The sequence below is a fragment of the Vicugna pacos genome, chromosome 12, assembly GCF_048564905.1.
Source record: "Vicugna pacos chromosome 12, VicPac4, whole genome shotgun sequence".
NCBI lineage: Eukaryota > Metazoa > Chordata > Mammalia > Artiodactyla > Camelidae > Vicugna > Vicugna pacos.
Genome location: NC_132998.1, coordinates 34758763 through 34774989, shown reverse-complemented (window position 1 = coordinate 34774989; position 16227 = coordinate 34758763). Strand labels below are relative to the sequence as shown.

The 16227-nt window shown below is 41.5% G+C and overlaps 1 protein-coding gene across 1 annotated transcript in view; it reads left to right on the top strand.

Moving 5' to 3' along the window:
- The window catches only part of AMDHD1 (amidohydrolase domain containing 1), a 61162-nt gene extending 45203 nt beyond the window's left edge, over positions 1-15959 (top strand). Inside the window, exons 6-12 of the mRNA XM_072973210.1 lie at positions 1145-1209; positions 3187-3464; positions 5527-5752; positions 8149-8273; positions 13471-13564; positions 14345-14505; positions 15400-15959. Coding sequence (XP_072829311.1) covers positions 1145-1209; positions 3187-3464; positions 5527-5752; positions 8149-8273; positions 13471-13564; positions 14345-14505; positions 15400-15487 — 1037 coding nt within the window. The 3' untranslated portion in view covers positions 15488-15959. The remainder of the gene's footprint in view (positions 1-1144; positions 1210-3186; positions 3465-5526; positions 5753-8148; positions 8274-13470; positions 13565-14344; positions 14506-15399) is intronic.
- The last annotated feature ends 268 nt before the right edge of the window (positions 15960-16227 follow it).

Below are 16227 nucleotides of genomic sequence, written 5' to 3'. Positions count from 1 at the left end.
TCAGAACACTGATGTTTAGGGGTGGAATATCTTACTGAAGACTGCTAAACAGGTAAAGGGCAAGCTGAAAAGCAGACCCATTTATTCACTCCATCTCTTCCCATGCACATGCTGAAGAGAAACTAGTTGTGTTGAGTTTAAGTTCAAAAGCCACTGGAAGAACTTTGTTAATCCATTGCACAAGGGAGGCAAACAGGGCAACCTGCTGTCTCTAATTCCAGAATATACTCTAAATGTGTAGAGAGTGTGAAACAAAGGACTCATCTCTAGGCAGAAAAAACAAAACCAAGAAACTTGAAAGATTTCACTGAAGTTCATTTGTATCTTCAGAGATTGACAACAGAATCAGTTTATTAACCATTATGTCCTACATTATCTGTGTTTTATGGCTTCATGTGATCATCTGAAACCAGTTTCACAAATTTTGAGTTCTGTGCAAACACAGAGGCCAGGATTTATACTTTTAAATTGTGTGTTGTGTACAGCTGACAGAGTGTCTTACCTTCTGGCTCTTGGGGGTCAGGAGAGAAAGGCAGGATGAAACCTCATGAGAAAAAACAGAATATAGTAGAGAAAGCAGTCCGAATGGAGACTTTTGATTTTATCCCAATCAGAACCACTAGTAAGCCATTTAATCCATAAAGTATTTTGAATGTTCTGGAAGGATATACTTTACTGAATTGTACTTGGATAAACAAAAGTTCTGAGTGATTGCATTATGGCTTCTCTTTAATTAAAATATATTTCTTTCTCACAGAAAGACTCATCTTTCTGGTTTCATATTTCTCGAAGTTCAGGATAGGGATTATATTATTCTTTTTCACACTCAGATTATTCCTTGCTGATAGTCCTCAATTTTGTTCAACTTACAGATTTGACACCCTGTTTTAAAAGTTTGCTTGGTGAGCATGGATTTATTGGGCAAAAGGAGCTGTATTTCTTTAGGGGATATTTTCATCGTGTTGAGTCACCATCCTCCGTTAGAGCCTTGTACACCAGCCAGGCAGCAAAGCTCCCTCCTCCACCCTCCTCCAAGATCGCTGACCACCGTCATGCTTTCCCAAGAGCCGTATGGTATAGTCTGCCTGCTATCTAAGTGCTTTCTATTTCTTAACTTTTAAAATGATTTAATTTATGATTACAGGTTTAGTGGATGCACACACACATCCAGTATGGGCTGGTGAAAGAGTTCATGAGTTTGCAATGAAGGTAACTACAATAAATGATGGCAAATCAAAATAAAGCACAAATACAGACAAGGTTTTTTCTAAAGAGCTTGTAAGCTTTTGGCTTTACAACATATGTCTAGATGTCTTTTTAATGGATATTTTTACTGGCGTGGACTATGAAAAATAAATTACAACAAAATTAACTAATTTATAACTTGGTACGAAATCTTTATACTGTGCACAAGGCTAGCAGTCATTTTAAGTATAATAGTTATCAAAATGTTTTAGCTGCAGAATCCTTTTAAAATCAAGTTGACCTGCTTTGCTCACTAATTTCTCCTCTCTTTCCTTTCCCCCTGGACATCCCCTGGTAGCCTTTGAAGGGGCTCCAGGAAACAGTTTGAAAATCACCATTGAGGTCAAACATGAAAAAATATATTACTAATCCCTAAAATAAAATAAGTTTTATATTCCCATTTTTTTCCAGAAAAGTGAAACATTAAGAAACATAAATTGCAGTCTTTGTCAGCCATGAGTTAGCATAGTCAACCCTCAAATCTCTGTGGAGCCATTTTCACATTGTTTGTTTGTTTTTAGTAGACTATTTTTTAGAGCAGTTTTAGGCTCACAGTAAAATTGAATGGAAGGTACAAGATTTCCTATATATCGCTGCCCTCTCCCCAACCCCCATGTCTCCCCAACCCCCAAACACAGCCTCCTCCATTTTCAACATCCCTGACCAGAGGGGTACATTTGTTACCATGGATGAACCTGCATTGACACATCATTATCACCGAGTCTGTAGTTTTTGTTACTGTTCATTCTTGGTGTTGTGCATTCTCTGGGTTTGGACAAATGTATAATGACATGTATCCACCACTATAGTATCATACAGAGTAATTTTACTGCCCTAAAAATCCTCCGTGCTCAGCTAGTTATCCCTCCCTTCCCCAACCCCTGGCAACAACTGATCTTTTTACTGTCCCCATAGTTTTGCTTTTCCCAGACTGTCATATAGTTGGAATCATACAGTATGTAGCCTTTTCAGATCATATCCTTTACTTAGTAATATACACTTAAGTTTCCTCCGTATCTTTTCTTTACATTGTTTTTTAAAAAGCTGTACATCCTAACAGCTAAACTGGATTATTTCAGAAAAAGAAAAAGTTTCTTTGGATATTGTTTACCTTTCTCAATGAACTAGAGCTGTCTTTAAGACTTTATTAAATCACAGAATTTCAGAGCCAAAAATCAGCCTTAGAGATTTGCTGTCCAATTCTCTCATTCTATGATGCAGATAGTGATGCAGAAAAGGCTGAACCCATCAAGTTTTTTTTTTTTTGAACAAGAAACCATTGAAGATCATGTATTATAAAACCTTTGAAACTCCTCAAAAGCTCGAGTTTGCAGTCAGTTGAACACGACAGAATTAAGAACAGAAGGGAAGGGTATGACTAAGGGAGCCCCCAGGTTGGCACACTTTCCGGCACACTTTCCGGCACACTCCCTGCTGCCCGGAGTAACAGGAATGGTGGCATCCAGAAAAAGCCTTTTTATTTGCTTGAGTGACAAAGGTCAGGCCTGAAACTAGTGGCCAAATACTGAGGCGTGGAAAGACCTTGGATCTCTGAGTGGAGACTTGAATACCTGCAGCGGGATTCCCTAATCAGCTAAGCTTTGCTTTCTCATAGGTGCTGAGGGGTAGGCTAAGATTAGCTGGTATACACAGGGGCTGGCTGAGTCATTAAAATACTGAAATACTTCTGTACCTGTTAGTAAACTGTCACTACCCTGAGACCCCAAGTCTCCACCGCATCTCTGCCACCCCGTGCCCTTCCTGGCACCGCCTCCCAATTCCTCACTTCCTGGCAGAGTAGGGACTTCCAGAACCATAAGCCCTACCATTCTTTGTGATCCATTGGTACCCGTGCCATATCGATTGCTAATCGTTTTGAATATCACCCCTGCCTGCAGCCTCCCTGCATTTTCCAGGCCTAAATGTGAGTGGTGTGTTCAGTTGGCAGGAGCCACATACATGGAAATCCACCAGGCTGGAGGAGGCATCAACTTCACAGTGGAGCACACGCGCCAGGCCTCAGAGGAGGAGCTGTTCATTTCCCTCCAGCAGCGGCTTCAGTGCATGATGAGGGCGGGGACCACGCTGGTGGAGTGCAAGAGTGGATACGGTCTCAGCCTGGACACGGAGCTCAAGATGCTGCGTGTGATTGAGCGAGCCCGGCGGGAGCTGGACATCGGCATCTCCGCCACTTACTGCGGGGCTCACTCAGTGCCAAAGTAACCTCAGTGGAAGGGACCGGGGTTTAACTCGGGGTGTTGAGGACAAGAAGGGGTCATGTGGCACCTAAGTGGGGGCTGTGTTCTCCAGTGGGTGAGGGGGCACTAGCACTTTAGCTCTTGCAGAGAGACCAGGAGAGCCTTTGGAAAGGTGTTCTGAGTCTAATGGTCAGTCACCTTACACTCATGGCTTTAAGAAGGCTGTTTCCACCAGACTCACTTGTTGGCAAGTCCCTTAATGTTGAAAGAAGAAGAAATGTTCAAAAATCCTCTTTTGGTTAACAAAAATTCCCCTTAATAAATCCTTTAAAATGACAGATAGGAATTTAAATAGTTTTCCATGATAGTGAGCTTAAAGGCACTTTAGAAATTAAGAGTAACACCCTGTGGGAGGTAGATCAAATCGTGAAGTCAAGATGACCCGGAATGGTTTTTATTTTTGTTCATCTGTTTATTTAGCAGCAGACATTTTTGTTCGATTGTTGTAAGTGTTTTTTCAGCTTTCCCCTTTCTCTAAAAAGTTCCTCCTGTATGAATTTGCTGTAGAAAATTCTGTCCCCTGCTGCATCTGCATCTTAATCTGTCCTGGAAATACTAGACCAGAAGACCTGCAGTTCCAGAATTAAAAGATCCAAGAGAAATCAAGGACTTGAAAATTCACAAGATGTCTCCAAAGTCTTTGTGCAGTTTTATGCTTACAAAATGATTCAATCATTCAAATAGTTAAACCAGTTAATAAATGAAAACATTAATGAATTAATAATTAAATCATTTAAATTAATTAAAATTTTGTCTACATTTTTTGTGAACTTTGAAAATTTTTAATGTCAATATTTTGTTTACCATCTTTAATCAGAGCAACTAAAAATTAACAAAATTAACATTGAAAATTATTGTGAAAAATGTACAAAACTAAGTAGAAAAGAAACAACTACATACTATTTCAAATGATGTTTGTTGTATGTTTTTAGCATTTATACTTCTGAAATTATTAAGGCTTGAAACTGCATGAAGATTTTGGGGATTGCCTGTCTATGGTAGTCTGGGTTTTTTTTTTTTTGTTGTTGTTGTTTTTTCAGTAGGAAAGACTGACATGGTAGAAAAGTCTCAGGCTTTGGAGGGATTCCAGACCTGGGCTTGAATTTAGCTTAGCTACTTCCAGCTGGGTGATTTGGGGGCATCCTTTAACTCTTCTAAATGTGACTTGTTCATCTGTAAATCAGCTAAATAACACCTTTATTCTGTATGGTTGTCTCGAGAATTAGAAACAGCATGTATAAGTACCTGCCTCCTCATTGTCCACTTCTATCTACCCACCCAGATGGTTTTTGCTGAGTGAGAACCTTCCATATGCCAGATACAAGGCTGAAGTTTTACAGACATTTTTTCCATCTGCCAATGAGCCTCTGAGGTCTGATCTCAATCCCCAGTGATAAAGCCTGAGGCCTAGAATATGCCAGATGACGTCTACATCACATATCCAAAGTTACATAGCCAGCAAGTGGCAGAGCTCTGTGTCTATCTGAGTTCAAAGACCCAGCCCTTTCTCGTATTTAACTACCCAGAATCTTAGAAGGCATTTCAGGGTCTTCTACTGTCCTCTTCCCCCCCCCGTCCCCAGATGATAAGACAGAAAGCCTGAGGCAGGTGCTTCTAGGAATAGTGTGGAGGAAGAAAAAGCTAGGGTGATAGCTGGGGCCCAGATAAGGGGCCCACAATTGGGTTGTCAGGGAAGCATCCAGGATGTCCTCTAAGTGCCCTTGATATGAGGATTCAGTTTTTCAGCCAGGTGGCCTGGCTGGCATGGATGTGCCAGAATGGGCGAGCCAGAGTCTCCAAGTATATGGTCTATGACTACAGAAGTCTGATCAGCACCTCTTCTCTGTAGGCTTGTCCCAGTTGTTGAGTCCCGAGTTAAAGCTTTGATTCTTTCTTTACCTTACCTTTCTGAGGCTCGGGGTCATTTAACCATAGTTTCTCAGGTTCCCCAGGTGTCAAAAAACCCTTTGTCTGATTCTTTTTTTTTAAACTTGCCCATGGTAACCTCATTGTCTTCCCTCAGAGGAAAAACTGCTACCGAAGCCACTGATGACATCATCAGTAACCACCTCCCAAAGCTGAAGGAACTTGGCAGGAGTGGGGAAATACACGTTGACAGTATAGATGTATTCTGTGAGAAGGGCGTCTTTGATCTGGATTCCACCAGAAGGATTCTCCAAAATGGCAAAGATATAGGGTTGCAGATCAACTTCCATGGGGATGAACTCCACCCAATGAAGGCTGCTGAGGTACTTCTGATCTTTTGCTTTTCCTTTGTCAACAGTCGTGCTATGGAAAGCTTAATTGATTTGTTCAGACGAAGCCTTCTGAAAAGATAGAGAATGGAGAAATTTGAACAATGTGCGGTTTGGCCCAGTTGAGCCTTGGACTCCCTGACTTTTCTGCTGACCATTTACTTTTACTGTCACCTCCTGGTGATAAGTAGAAAAGGAAGAACCTTTGTGATCTCACGTACTAAATTCACAACCTGTTTTGATTAGCACACAAAGCTACCCTAGCACAGTCTATTAATTTCACATGCTGGTTCTAGGGTCTTTCTGATGCAGCGTCCAGGTGAATTTTAGTGGAGCACACCATTAATAGCCACAGGATGATTTTCAGATCTACATGTCTTTCCCAGATTCATACATTCATGCTGTCTAGAAACATTTGAGTGCCTACCATGTCCCAGGCACTGTTCTAGGCACTGAGAATTCAGCAGTGAGTAAGACGCACGAAATTCCTACGGTTGGGAGTCTGACTGTCTTTCCTCTAAGCCCTGCAGCTAAATAAACAACTTCGCTGGGGGCATACATATAGATGGAGATACTCCACATGTGACTCGACAACCACATGTCCATTGTTATCTAATATCATGTCCAGATCTTGTCCTGGGTTTCCTGCCCCAGTGAACAACAACATTATCTGTCTATTGCCTACGTCCAAACCCTGGACATAGTTTTGACTCCTCCCACCCCCTCACCTACCACATTCCAACCAACCAGCAAGTCCTCCCAGTTCTCCTCCTCAACATCTCTAGGTCCACTTCTCTTCACCACACTGCCTCATGGCGACCACCTCTGGCTATGACCTGGGTTCCTGCCACACCTCTTCTCCTCGCCCCCAGGCTTGCCTCCACTGTCATCTGCTCCTCTATTCCAGTCCCACAGTGCATCTCATCCTTCCTCATCATTGCTTAAAACCACTTGAAGGCTTACAGTTGCTCTTAGGATGGGTTCTAAACGCTGTACGCGTAGGCTTACCAGGATCTAGTCCTTGCTTGCCTCTCAGCCTTCCTCTTTCTTCCCTCCTCCACCATCTTTACTGTGAACCATTCACAGTAAACTACTTTTGGTGACCTAATACCCCATACAGGTCTGTACCTGCTGCTTCTCCCATTTGAATTCTTCCCTTTGCATGGCTAACTCTGACCCTCCTCCATGTTTCTTCTTAGCAACCACTTCTCTGGAATCCTCCCCAAATGTCTCCAAGACTGGATTATAGTCCCTCCTGGTCCTTATTCCACTGTATTACAATTGCCTCTGTGATCCCTACTGGACTGTGAACACACTGAGGGCTGCACCCACATCTTCTTACACAGTCCTATTCTCTGCAGGTTAGCACAGTGCCTGGCACATCAATGGTCTGTGGCAAGTAAATATTTGTCAAATGTTTGTTCAATGAATGTGAACTGGGTAGTCAATGATATCCTTTGGGCCATAGAGAATGATTGGTGAATTAAATCAATAGAGGTCAATACTGAAGATGAGCAAATCAAATTTGGAAAAGTGAGGATCACTCTAAGATCAAAAAGAAACTCCCACTGGTGAGCATCGTCTGTCCTGTCCTACGGAGTCCCCAGAACCCAGTCATGATGCCCTTCCACCTGAGCCAGCTGCCCACAGGGGCCCCCCTCTTTCCTAGCCTGGTGGGGGCATTGCAGCCTCCCTGGGTCACTGGGTAATGTCAAAAATCAGTCTTCTTTCCTTTCCTCGGAATGCACAACAGATCACCTATCAGCCTTGGGTACTTTGTGTGTGTGTGAAAATTTGTCAAGTTAAGAAGAAATCCAGTTTAATGTGTGTTTCCACTTCAATGCGTTATTATCATAGCCTTACATCTTCTTGGTTGTCTTCTAACAATCTAGCCCAAACTTTTCATCTGGAGAAAAATCAAGTTCAAGTGATAATCTCAAATTAGATGAACGGTTCCATTTGTCTTTTTTTCTCATTAATAATTTTTATTTGACTGCATGTCACATTTCTGAAGTTTGTTTTTTGTTTTCCCTGGGTGCAGTGTCATTGCAGGATACTTTTCTTTCTCATGTTTTTATGATGCTATACTACTAGTATTACTCAGCATTTTATTTGGATTCATAAGGGTCATAAAACTTTCTTTTTTTAGCAAATATCTGAAGATCTCAGTGCGGGTTTAAGAATAGTGTTTGAAGTAGTGCACTAGCTAATTTTCAAATGAATGTCCACAAACCCTTTACCCATTTGAGGTCTGGTGCTCATGAGAGGTAGTTGGCAAGAAATCTTAATGATGGAGTGCTATTTATTTTTGTAGGAAAAACTATTTTATGACACTTCATTGATTTGTTGGTGCTGTTGGTGAAACCTCTCTCTCTGCCCATTCTGCTTAGCTTGGGGCAGAACTGGGAGCCCAGGCAATCAGTCACCTGGAAGAAGTGAGTGATGAAGGCATCGCTGCCATGGCAACAGCCGGATGCTCTGCTGTCCTTCTGCCCACCACGGCCTACATGCTGAGGTAAGGTTGTTCACCACCCCCACAAGAGCAGCAGTTACAAGCTGTGAAAACAGACTTCCAAGATGTCTCAATATTACTTCATCACCCTTACAAATCCCTTAAAAATGCAGGTCAGGAAAACTTAGCTCATATAAGATGCCAATTCTGCTATGATGTTCCTCCCTGAGGAAGGAGATCAGACCCAAATTGCCTTTGAGTGGTGGGATTACTGTGGAGAGATTACTGTAGAGAGTGGAGCTTTCTTTGTTTTTCTTCCTCACTTTTTGGAATTTTCCAATTAAGAAGTCAATATGTATTACTTTTATAGTTAGAAAATAATGATATAGGCTTTATACTTAAAAATATGTATAAGATGTTAGGGACATTTCACAGTATTCTGAATCTGAATATGCTCTTTCCTAAGAGGATGCAAGTGGGTGCCAGAATCCTCCTAAGTCCTGGGAGTGGGAAGAAAGAGGAGATGTCCAAGTATATTTTGTGGCATTGCCCCAGGGATTTGGCTGTGTGCTTTCCATGGATTGAACCCATATAGTCCATCTTCTGTAACTGCTGTCAACTATGAGACCTGGGGTCTCCTGACCCTTTAATTGTACCACTTCCATGACAGCCACCAAGTTTGTGGTCAGAAGGACCAGCATTCAAGAGGCCATTTATTTCCTCTTAGGACTAGGTTCTTTCCTGTATGGTTGGGATACATGTTTCTTTTTTGGTGGGGTGGTAGGGTGGTAGGGCCTTAGGATCATGGTTCTCAACCTAGGGGTGATTTTGCTTCTCAGGGGATACTTGACAGTATCTGGAGACATTTTTGGTTGTCACAGCTAGGGCGTGCCACTGGCATCTTGTGGGTAGAGGTCAGGGATGCTGCTAAACGTCCCACAGTGCACGGAACAACGCCCTACAACAAAGACTTGTCCAGTCCAGGATATGAACTGTGTCGAGGCTGAGGAATGCTGCCTTAGGGATTGAAAAGCCAGGTTCAAGTAACTTTTACAGAAAGGAATAAAGCAGTTGCTCTTCTTGCAGATCTGAGTAGTCATCGAAGTCATCAATCAATACTTAATCTGGTTCATTCTCCATCACCCAAAGAATAAGTTTTTACAGGAAAAAAAAAAAGGATTCCTTTAACTCACCTTGAATCTCTTAAGACAGAGCAAAAATCTGAGACGTGCAGTGTTGGAGGGCAGTTCAGCATTACAAGTCTGAACTCTATCCCTATGCCACCACAAGATGGGTTGAGCATTCTGTTTGGATGACAGGGGGAATGAAAGAGAAGGCCACGCTCTTCCCTCTAGCTTTTCTGTTCCTGTATTTTTCTGATCTCTCCACTAGGAGGAACCTGTGGGGTGAGGGGAACCTACTGGGCCCTGAACTCTCTTGACTCATTTCCAGAATGACTACTGCTTTATGCGACTCGAGGGCTTTCTTTAATCATTATTTTATGCATCTCGGTGTACAATATTTAAAGGTATTCGGGACACATTCACCTTAGTGTATCTGGAGCTCCCTTTATACTTTTACTGCCTCATATATGTATTTTTTTCCTCCTGAAGTCATTTTGGAAAGGGAGCGGGGACATCAGAATGACCTGCAGGGAAATTTTCAGCTCTGCTCTTTCCTCACTGTCTCTCTGCTTCACCCACCTTCTCTCACGCATTGTCCTAGCAGAGAAACAGTATTATAAGTGGTCCTGGAAACTGCCTGTCAGAGACCAGGAATGCTTCAAAGACAAGAATCCCCTCTGCACCCCCAATAATTGATTAATTCTCTCTTCAACCTGTGTGCCGAGGGCCCACTACTGGTCAGGCACTGTTCTAGGCACTGAGGATTCAGCCACAAATAAAACAGAGTGTGGTCCTCAAAGAGCTTACAGTCTAACAGGGAAAGGCAGACAATGCACAAACCAACAAATGAACATATAAAATGTTGGGAGATGCTCGGTACCATGAAAAAAAAATCCAAGTGAGGCAAAAGGAGAGGGTGTTTGCAGGGAGGGTGCTGTGTTTTCAGGGAGGTCAGAGAAGTCTTTCCAAGGAGGGGACATTTGAGCAGAGACCTAGAGGAAGTGAGGGAGCAAGGCACACCAGGGGAAGGAGCAGGGGGACCTAGAAGAGTGTTCTGGACGAATGGATGGTATGTGCGGTGGTAGCGATGCACTGCATGTGTTTGACCAACAACAAGAGTGAGGCCAGAGAGGCATGAGCCAGGCAGGGAGAGGCAGGAGAGGAAGCCAGAAGGAGCAGCAGATCTTGGAGGACCGAGTTCATGGTGCAGACAGGAAGCCCATGGCAAGCCACTGCGTGTTTGGAAAATAACAGTAACATGATCTAACTTACTTTTCTAAAAGATCCCTCTGGTTGTGAGGTAGAGAATATATTTTAGAGAGGTTGAGGATTGAAGTAGAAAACCAGTTAGGATGGTCTTACAAATATCCTTGTAAGAAATGATAGTGACTTGGATCCAAGGTGGTAGCAGGGAGGTATAAATTGAGTTGAATTCAGGATATAGTTTTAAGGTGGAGCCAACAAGACTTTCTGATGGGTTGTATGTGGACTGTGAGAGATGACTCAAGGATGACTCTAATGTATTAGTGCCTGGCACACAGTTTTCACTAATTAGATAGTTTTAGAATGATTGTCTGAATTAATGACCAGGCAAGTTTTATTGAGCCCCATATGTAAGATACCATACTTTTTTTCTACTGAGGCTGCAAAGAAATTCATGTATTTTGAGAATAAAATAAAACAGGAGCGCAGTAAAAATATACTAGTTAAAATTAAAGAATTCCTTTAACAGAACTTAATTAATCAGCTATTAATACCAGGTACAGTGCTGGTACTGGAGATCCAGTGGTGAGTAGGACACACACAGTCCTTCATGGAACTTGCAGTCTAAGCATTTGAAACATGATAAATGAATAGATAGTAAGACTTACAGACATTCTGCAGAGGACTGTCACTTCCAGCTGAGTGACCTGGGAAAGTGAGCGTTGGTGGGTGAGATATGAGCTGGGCATGGGAGTGTGCATGCACTTCAGGGTGAGGTGGGTACTCTAGAGAAGGCGAACAGCAGACTCAGAAATGCACAAATAGAAAACCCCAGTGGCTGGAGTATAGTATTGGGTAGGCAGGGATCAGAAAGGAGGCCCTGAAAGAAAGTTGGGCTCAGTTTGTTGGGGGCTGCAAATTCCAGACTTAGGTGAACTTCATATAAAACATGATTAGAACTAACTCTTTTTTTGGCAGGAAAGTAATTAGGTAACTAAGTGTTTATTTATTTTTTTAAATGGAGGTGCAGGGTGGGGATTGAACCCAGGACCTCATGCATGCTAGGCATGCATTCCACCACTGAGCTGTACCTCCCCCCAACCCCGAATCTAACTCTTACGCTCACAGCTGTAATTCATTGCCATATTCAGTACACCCCTAGAATTTAACATTATCATTCACTCATTCAAGTGAAAATATTAATTAGCCAGAAACAGAGCTGGTCCTGGGACAAATTATAAGAAAGAGAAATAATCCTTTCAGGGATCCGTAGCCTCTGCCGGACTTCCCCAGCAGCAGAGGCAGGTGCTTTACCACTGGCTGAGCAAGGGCACCAACCAATCAAATTGAACATAAGGCCAGAAATAGAGTAGGAGGGGCCACGGTTACCCTCAGTAGCGTTTTTACAAACCACGCCTGGGCAGTACAGGTTTGTAGAGGCTAAATGCTAGTCCACTGTTGCTGTCGTGAAACAATAACTATTGTTTCTAAAATGCAGGAGTATGGGGTGCTGGGGGAGCCAGAGGAGGTGAGGGCCAACAGGGATGACCGAGACGGCTTCCCGGAGGAAGTCTCTCCTTGATCAAACTTTACTCAGGTTCCTCTGAGCCCTTCTCTCCACTAAGCCTCAGTCTTGCCTATGAAGCCTGCAGAATCAGCAGAAATGATTTCTTTCACCCACCTCCTCCAACGTTAGGAGTTTTTTTTTGTTTTTGTTTTTGTTTTTAGCATAGTTTCTAACAGCTGAAGGCTGCATCCCTAGAATGAGCCCAGACCCCCTTAGAGTGCCTGTCTCAGAAAGCCAACCTGCCAGGAAAATTAAGTTTTCCCAGTAAAACCTAGTGATAGGCAGATAGGCCCCTGAGCTTCTTCTTAGAGCTGTTATTTTAAAAAGCTTACAAATTATAAATCCTTTCTCTCCTTTGAGATGTAAATCTTCTACCACCTAGGATCTTCCCAAGGACCTGAGAGCCATCTCTTTGAAAAACAAACCTTCCAGGAGATAACTCTCTAAGGAGTTCCCAGCCTGGTGGACACATTGCCTAACTTAAACCACTGCGTCTTGTCATAAAGATAGAGAAGTTTGTTTCTTCTCCACAGAAGCACCAATTAACCCAGATCATGTTGACGAGTGCCCTCCAGCTTTTTGGAAAATTCCACTTCTGTGATTTCTGTGCCCCACTTCAAGACTCCTTCATTATCCCTTTAAAACTTCCAGTTACCACTGCATAAAGCAAAGTTGAGTTCATTTCACACTGGATTCTTGTCCCTTTTGTAATAATTATTAATGAATAAAATCTGTCCTCACCACTTTAACTGTTGTCTAGCTCTGTTATCTTTGACATAACGTTTGAGTCATGTCTCAAAGAATAAATGATACTTGGCCAAGGAGGTCAGGGAGAAGCCCAATCTAGGAAGAAGCACGAACAGTTTACATATTAGACTCTTGGGCCTTCAAGATTTTAAAGGACCTACAAAAATGTTTGAGACCCTGCCCCCACCCCAAGAAAAAAGGAGAGGGAGAGATATGAATAAAAAATGTTTACATGAAAGTTAATTTAAAAAGCATTATTTAAACCTCATTGTTTGTTTATATTTGGGAGTCGAAGAAAAGTTTATTACATTTGAAAACAATTTTTCTTCCTGCCTTCGCAAGATCTCTGAATATATATATAAAGATGGGCATGATAATCCCAAAGTAAAGAAGTTAGAGCCAAGTGATTTCGAAAACAGAATGGTAAAAGTCAGGACTCCTGGGGTTCTGCCTGACCTCACCACCAACCCCTTAGCCCTGGAGTTTCTGTTTCTGTTTCTTCTTCCTGGACACAAAGGGGTTGGATATCTTAAAATCTTAAGTCTGCGTCCATTCTGAATGTCTCTTCTACAAAAGTTCCACTTCTAGAGACTGACGTCGTTTTTTTCCCTCTCCTTAGACTGAAGCAACCTCGAGCCAGGAAGATGTTAGATGAAGGGGTAATAGTTGCTTTGGGCAGCGATTTCAACCCTAATGCATATTGCTTTTCAATGGTAATTATTTTTAATGTGCCTTTCTGAGCTGTCAAACTTCTACCAAGCATATAACTAACTTAAAAATACTTGACTACCTGTTAAAACGTATCAAAGATCTAAAAATATTTTCCTGTGAAACAAGGAAAAGTATGCAGGCAGCAGTGTAATTGGCTATTTCTACCTCAGGTGAATGCCTCCAGGCATAGGGAGAGGAGAGAAGGTTCTGTTAGGCTTTGATGCAGCCTTGGGCACTGCGGTTTTACAACAGCCTATGTCCCCTCTCAGAATTGCAGAAGCTCAAAGAAGTGTTAGGAAGTTTTAGTAAGAGTGGAGGTGAGCTTCACCTCACACAGTAAGTGGCTTTGAAAAGTTGTAAGCATTACACAGGGAACTATATTCAATTTCTTGTATTCAATTTCTTGTAATAACATAATGGAAAAGATTCTGAAAAGAAAAATATATATGTATGTGTATGTATACCAGTTGCTTTGCTGTACACCTGAAACATTGTAAATCAACTATACTTCAATAAAAAATAAAAATTAAAAAAAATTTTTTAAAGGATAAAAGAAGTTATAAACATGAACTAGACACAGTGGGTAGGTAATCCCTATAACAAAGGAATCTTTTCCAAAGCGTAAGAGCCTCTATGTGTAAATTTAAATTTTCTCATGCTAATTTTAGCCAGCTCCACTTACACCTTTAACAGTCATTGTTTGTTGTGCTGTGTCGAGAAGTGTCCTAGGTAACAGCTGCCATTTTTTACTTTTCTCCAACTTTCTTCTCTTCCCACCTCAGCCAGTGGTCATGCATCTGGCCTGTGTAAACATGAGGATGTCCATGCCCGAGGCCTTGGCCGCTGCCACCATCAATGCCGCTTACGCCCTGGGAAAATCTCACACCCATGGATCTTTGGAAGTTGGCAAACAGGGAGATCTCATTATCATCAGTTCATCCAGGTGAGTGTCCATCAGCTAAGCCAGTTTATTGTCTGCCCACTGGAATATGGAGAGTTGGTTTAAATCCCTTTTCCACTGATTATTAGTGTCAAGCTCAGTGTAAGCTCAGAAGCTACCCAGTATTCTCAGTGTCACCCCTTTTTAACCAAAAAGTCTCCCTACAGGGGCTAAATTGAAGGGTAGACCCACTTTTCTGGTCTTTTCATCTGTCTTCTATCTTTCCTAGATCTCCAGGTTTCTGTTCTGTTTACCTGGACTTTGGACTTGTTGTGCCCTCTGGCACATGTCTTTGTTTTTCTTCTTGGGTTCTGGACTTTTCTACTTGCGCTAGACCACACAGGTCCCAACTCTGGCTTGTCACCCTGGTTTTGACTTATTACCTCTCTGACTCATTCCTACTGGATTCCAATAGCCTTGCTTCAGTTTTCCTGCACTTGGTTTTGTGTTACCCACAGTCTGCTTGCTGCCTCCTGGTCTCTAGTGTTACAATTTGAGTTTCATTGTTCTAAATCTTAAAGTTGTGAATCCTATGGTGCCTGGACCCTAGCATGCCTACCCCAACCTTTAGAGCTCATATAGAAGAAGAGAACGGCTCTATAATTCTGCTCTCCATGAACATAAGCCACTGGCTCTATTGAAAATAATGCTGACGTTACCATTCGTGCATCACTTAACTGATCAAATATTATAAGATCAAAGACTTAACTAATATCATTACAATATTGGATTTATCATAGATGAACTATCATAGTAATCTACCGTTTTTTAAAAAGCCCAAATATCAACCACTAGGTATAAAGAAATTTTTAGAGAATGTATTTTGTAATTAGCATTTACTGACAAAGTGATGATTTTGATTTGTATGCATTAAAGTAATATTTGATTTCTTTCTAGATGGGAGCATTTGATTTACCAGTTTGGAGGCCATCACGAATTAATTGAATATGTTATAGCTAAAGGAAAGGTCATCTACAAAAAATGATAGATCTAGGAAAAGGACAGATTCTTTGACTGTATAAAATAAGTCAATATAGTTATGTTAAAAGTTAAAATACCTTAGTAGTTTAAGAATGAAGTAACTGGAATATATTTCAGTATTTTGTTAATATCCTTGAAAGAACCCAAGAGATTAATTTATTTTAATTTAACATGTGCACCTACATATGTAAACAAGTAAACCAATTGTGATGATAATCTCAAAATATTCAATTATTTCACAAAGATTTGTTATAAATATTCTGAGGATTACTATGACGGAGTATCACAGAAATGCCTTTGTGGGAAAAGCAGATTGGCAATGAGGTAGACATGGCCTAAAATTCCCACTTTGTTTCTGTTTCAGATTTTAGTTCTTATACTATATTTAGTGAAGATTGGGGGATGGTGGGTGATATGCTCCAAACTAAGCTAAAAGTCAGCAGTCTATAATAAACAAATAGTTTTCCTTTTCCACACACAGTCTGCCTCTCTGGTTGCTCTTCGAGTGCCTTAGTGTACTCTGAGGCAGGGTGTCCTTCTATTTCTAATTTCTTCTCAACTCTAGCAATAGAGCTTCACACCAGAGTTCAAGACTCATTTTACACACAACTACAGGGGCCTTCCTGTAATGAATGTATTTTGACCAAATCCAATACTGTAATTTTAATTTTTTTGAATTAAAATTAATTTTTTAACAGAGGTACTAGGGATTGAACTCAGGACCTCGTGCATGCTAAGCATGCG